Below are 3,746 nucleotides of genomic sequence, written 5' to 3'. Positions count from 1 at the left end.
GACGGGGAGTTTTTTGAGGGGGATTAATGGCAATGTTTTTTACTGTAATACATTTTTTAAATTTAAACATTCACCGTATTGTTTGATCACACCTCATATATGTTAACCTCAAGTTTTGATTCACTGATTTTTATATTTATAGAGCACATTTGAAGGAATATTTTAAAATCAATTTTATATCTATTTTACCATTTTTTTCTTAAAACTGTCTAGGTAGGCAAGAGGTAAAATTACTTCCATTTTATAGATGAAATGGACACAAAGAGATAATTGACTGAAATGGTGGTCATGAGTTCCAGTGATAATACTTTTTCCATTAAACAGCTGTCTAATTAACCAAATAACAATATTCAATTAAGCTACTGATACGTAAAAAAACTATGAAATTAGAACAGTTAAGAGCAACATTATTCGGTGAGTTTGGGTATCATAAAGAGATACCTTATTTATTGGCACTCTTTCGTCTAAGGACAAGTTCAAGAAGAAACATAGCAGAACTACAAAATTATGAAAGCCATGGCTAAAGGAAAACATGGACCAACGAAGCACTCTTTAAAATTTGAGCACGATAGTACTTTGTATAGCACATAATAAATTTATAGAACTTAGTATTCAAGGATGGTAGTAAAAATACAGTTTTTTAAAAAATGGTATATAATATTTTGAATGTCAGAGACACACATAGCTATTAATAAAGTTGGAATATATCTGATCTTTAAAATGAATGTTAGGGAGGACAACATGATGCTCCGTAATAATGGAATCCTGGAACAAATGGAGTATCTGAGTATCCATATCCCTAAGATCAAGATAAAAGTTTTAAACATTTATCCAGTAATTCAGTATAAACCAATCCCTATTCTTTTTATATCCTGAAAGCAGATGTTTTGTTTTTGTTTTTTTTTTTACTTTAATGATTGATTACACCTGGGAACTGCACCTGCCTTAATAGTCTGCTTCATCTACTTTATGTGATGTTGGTTTTTGCTTTGCAGAAAACCACCATTAAAATTTCTTTTCCTTTGCCCAAGATTTAACAAATAGTCAAGCATTATATACAAATACAGAAAGGCCTACTTCCAGTAACAAATGAAAAATCTAACTCAAAATGACATCTGTACACTGACAGTAAGTGCACTGGTATATACTCTATAAAGTGATGCCGGAGACTTTACAAACAGCTGATGATATAAAACAGTGGTTTCCAAGGAACTTACATAATTAGACCTTTAGCGATCCCCAAAACTTTATTTTTAACAAGGGCCCCAATGATTCTAAGTTTTGATTAAAAGTGGTTTGGGGAAGCACTTTTAACCTTCATTGTGTATCGCTGACACTGTATCATATGTCAGATGACATATACAATAAACTTAAATTACAAATCATGTAATGGAACAAAAAAAAGTTTCTTTATATAAACTATTAATAGATACCTAAATACAATATGGTTTTTAAAATGAAATCATGTGTATATAGTTGTATTCATAAAGATAAATACACCAATCAAAAGCTACACGACATTAACAGCAAATCCAAATACAAAGATATTCCTCTGAATTCCATGTTTCACCGAGCATCAAAAACCACCACTGTGTTAAAGTGAATTAAGGACAAAGAAGTATTTAAAAATTACATAAAAGACTTAACACTTCCTAGTCACACTCTCTTTACAATAAGCCAAGTTGTTATTTAAGCTAAAATGCACAAAAGTATGGAATTCACTATTTACTATGACAACTAGAAATGAAAAAACACTATTTAAATTTTTATTCGTCTACTTTCCATGATACAAAAGACTAATGCACCAAAAACACTGAAGTAATGTTAAAGGTGATTACTTATTGATTTAAGAATATTGTCAGTTACCACATAACAATTTACCCTGTCTTACAACTAATTTGTAAGCCTCACTTTTTCCATTAGGTAGCACGTGTACACTATATTTCTCCTTCTATAATTTAGTTTGTCCATAAAATCAAGCTCAATAACGAGTACTTAGTTAAATACAGAATCCTCGAAAAACAAATTTGCGAACCAAAATCAACTAGTATTTAGATTATTTAGTATATGCCTATAGATTGGCATATTGGTCCATGAAAATGCTGATCATGACTTTTTTTTTGGTAAGTAATCCATTACCATTCTTACCAGATATTAGTCTTTAACTATCAACCCAAGCATTATTCTTAACTTCCTCCTACCTCATATTTAGGAAGCACAGTTAAAAGGATACATCTTTTAGTCCTTTTCTTGTACATTATTCTGTATCCACATTCTCTGCATCTGATTGGATCCCTGGATTTTATTTCATTTTCTGTGTGACATTCTAGGAAAGAAAACACATTTATTCAATGTTTAAAAGGAAAACATTACGGACAAGCAAATTATCGTAACCATATTTTTCACCCAAAACACTAAAATATACTCAATCTCAAGGATATGTTGTTATCACCAATGTATTAAGGAGGAAAGAAAAAAATAGTTGTGGGCAATAATACACTTTTTCTAAGAGAGAAAATTAAACTTTATCGTGAGGATTTTTCATGGTTGCTAAAGTGTTTTGCTTTATAACTTTAAAGATGAGAGACTCATTTAATCAAAAGAGAAATATAATAATTTCAAAAAAATTGAAGTAAAATGTTCTCAATGTAAGTGCTACTCTTACCTCCACAGATATATATCATTGGCTGCTGCTTTGGGGGTTGAATGTCCTTCTGGGTGTCCATAGTTAGTCCCTGAAATCACAAACTCAATATTGAATATCTCAGAGGGGCTCCTCACAAATCCAACCAGCCCTCATTTTTCTCAGAGAAAGCTAAAAAGATCCCAATTCTTAATCTGTAATTTTTCAAACACTATGCGTAGGTCAAAAGGACGAAACAACGCATTGCGCGCACTCACCCCCAAACTGGACACAATAATACTTTACACGTGTTATTTCATTTATACAGGTTACTTCATTATAATGTTTGCAACAAGCCTAGGAAGTATTACTCTTATTTTACAGATGAAGAAACCGAGGCTTAGAGAAGTTATTTTGCGGAAGATTATTCAACTATTAGGAGGCAGGAGGATTCAGAACTGACTGCAAAGCTCACCTCATTTAGTACAAGTTCTATTTTTTCAAACTTTAGCAGGAGGTGGCCAAAACTTACATCTCTCAACAGGGGAATATGCGACTGGAACGTGAGGGAAGAATAAAGAAATAATCCCAAATAGCTAAACTGAAGGAAACCAGGCAAAGGGCTAACAGCAACGACTCCACCCCTCCCCTCTCCCAATTCTAACCCCACACCGGACTTTTTTAACTCCCAGTGTCTTTCCAGTTTTGGACCAAATGCCCACCCCCAAATCCCAACCCGTTAATTCCTTACCCACTTAGCACCGAGAAACTCGTCACACACCGCCCTTCCAGATCGCAGCTCGTCGTCGTGTCGCAGCCAACTTCCGGCGTTAGCAAATGACGCAAGCGGAGTCTCCGCCCCTTCCTCTCCGGGCAGGCGGATAAACTGGGACCTTTACATATTAGACTGTGGACAAAAGTGTTTGTTCGGGCCTCAGCTATTTTCATTTTTCATGAAAGCAAAGAATTTAATAGTTCCTCAAATCGAAAGAAGTTTATTTTTCTTACTAGTAAAGTCGGTTGAAAGTTGGTAGGATTACTTTTGCCGGAGGGCAGAGGGTTAGAGAGAAACTGAAATGATAAGTGTCCGGGGAATTCTAGGCTAACCGTTACTCCAAGGAGC

At 34.1% G+C, this 3,746-nt stretch overlaps 1 protein-coding gene across 3 annotated transcripts; it reads right to left on the bottom strand.

Moving 5' to 3' along the window:
* Positions 1–415: 415 nt before the first annotated feature.
* POLR2K (RNA polymerase II, I and III subunit K) lies at positions 416–3,449 on the bottom strand. 3 transcript variants are annotated; one of them, XM_033125686.1, is made up of 4 exons: positions 3,405–3,449; positions 2,666–2,735; positions 2,234–2,326; positions 416–1,589 (listed from the first exon to the last, which is right to left on the bottom strand). In XM_033125686.1, exons 2-4 carry the CDS (start codon positions 2,724–2,726, stop codon positions 1,567–1,569), a joined length of 177 nt encoding a protein of 58 aa, XP_032981577.1. In that variant the 5' UTR covers positions 2,727–2,735; positions 3,405–3,449; the 3' UTR covers positions 416–1,566. The 3 variants fall into 3 exon arrangements, with proteins under 3 accessions (XP_032981577.1, XP_032981576.1, XP_032981578.1); XM_033125685.1 differs by having other exon boundaries at positions 3,375–3,445; XM_033125687.1 differs by lacking the exon at positions 3,405–3,449 and adding an exon at positions 3,099–3,256.
* Positions 3,450–3,746: the final 297 nt, after the last annotated feature.

The sequence above is a fragment of the Rhinolophus ferrumequinum genome, chromosome 14, assembly GCF_004115265.2.
Source record: "Rhinolophus ferrumequinum isolate MPI-CBG mRhiFer1 chromosome 14, mRhiFer1_v1.p, whole genome shotgun sequence".
NCBI classification, from domain to species: domain Eukaryota; kingdom Metazoa; phylum Chordata; class Mammalia; order Chiroptera; family Rhinolophidae; genus Rhinolophus; species Rhinolophus ferrumequinum.
The sequence above is the reverse complement of the archived record's forward strand: the minus strand, read 5'-3'. Positions and strand labels throughout refer to the sequence as shown.

Coding starts and splice junctions, on each gene's coding strand:
- POLR2K (XM_033125686.1), bottom strand. CDS start 2,726: ATGGACACCCAGAAGGACATTCAACCCCCAAAGCAGCAGCCAATGATA. Junction 2,327..2,665: donor AATGATATATATCTGTGGAG/GTAAGAGTAGCA, acceptor TTTCTTTCCTAG/AATGTCACACAGAAAATGAA. Junction 1,590..2,233: donor CAAGAAAAGGACTAAAAGAT/GTATCCTTTTAA, acceptor ACTTTAACACAG/TGGTGGTTTTTGATGCTCGG.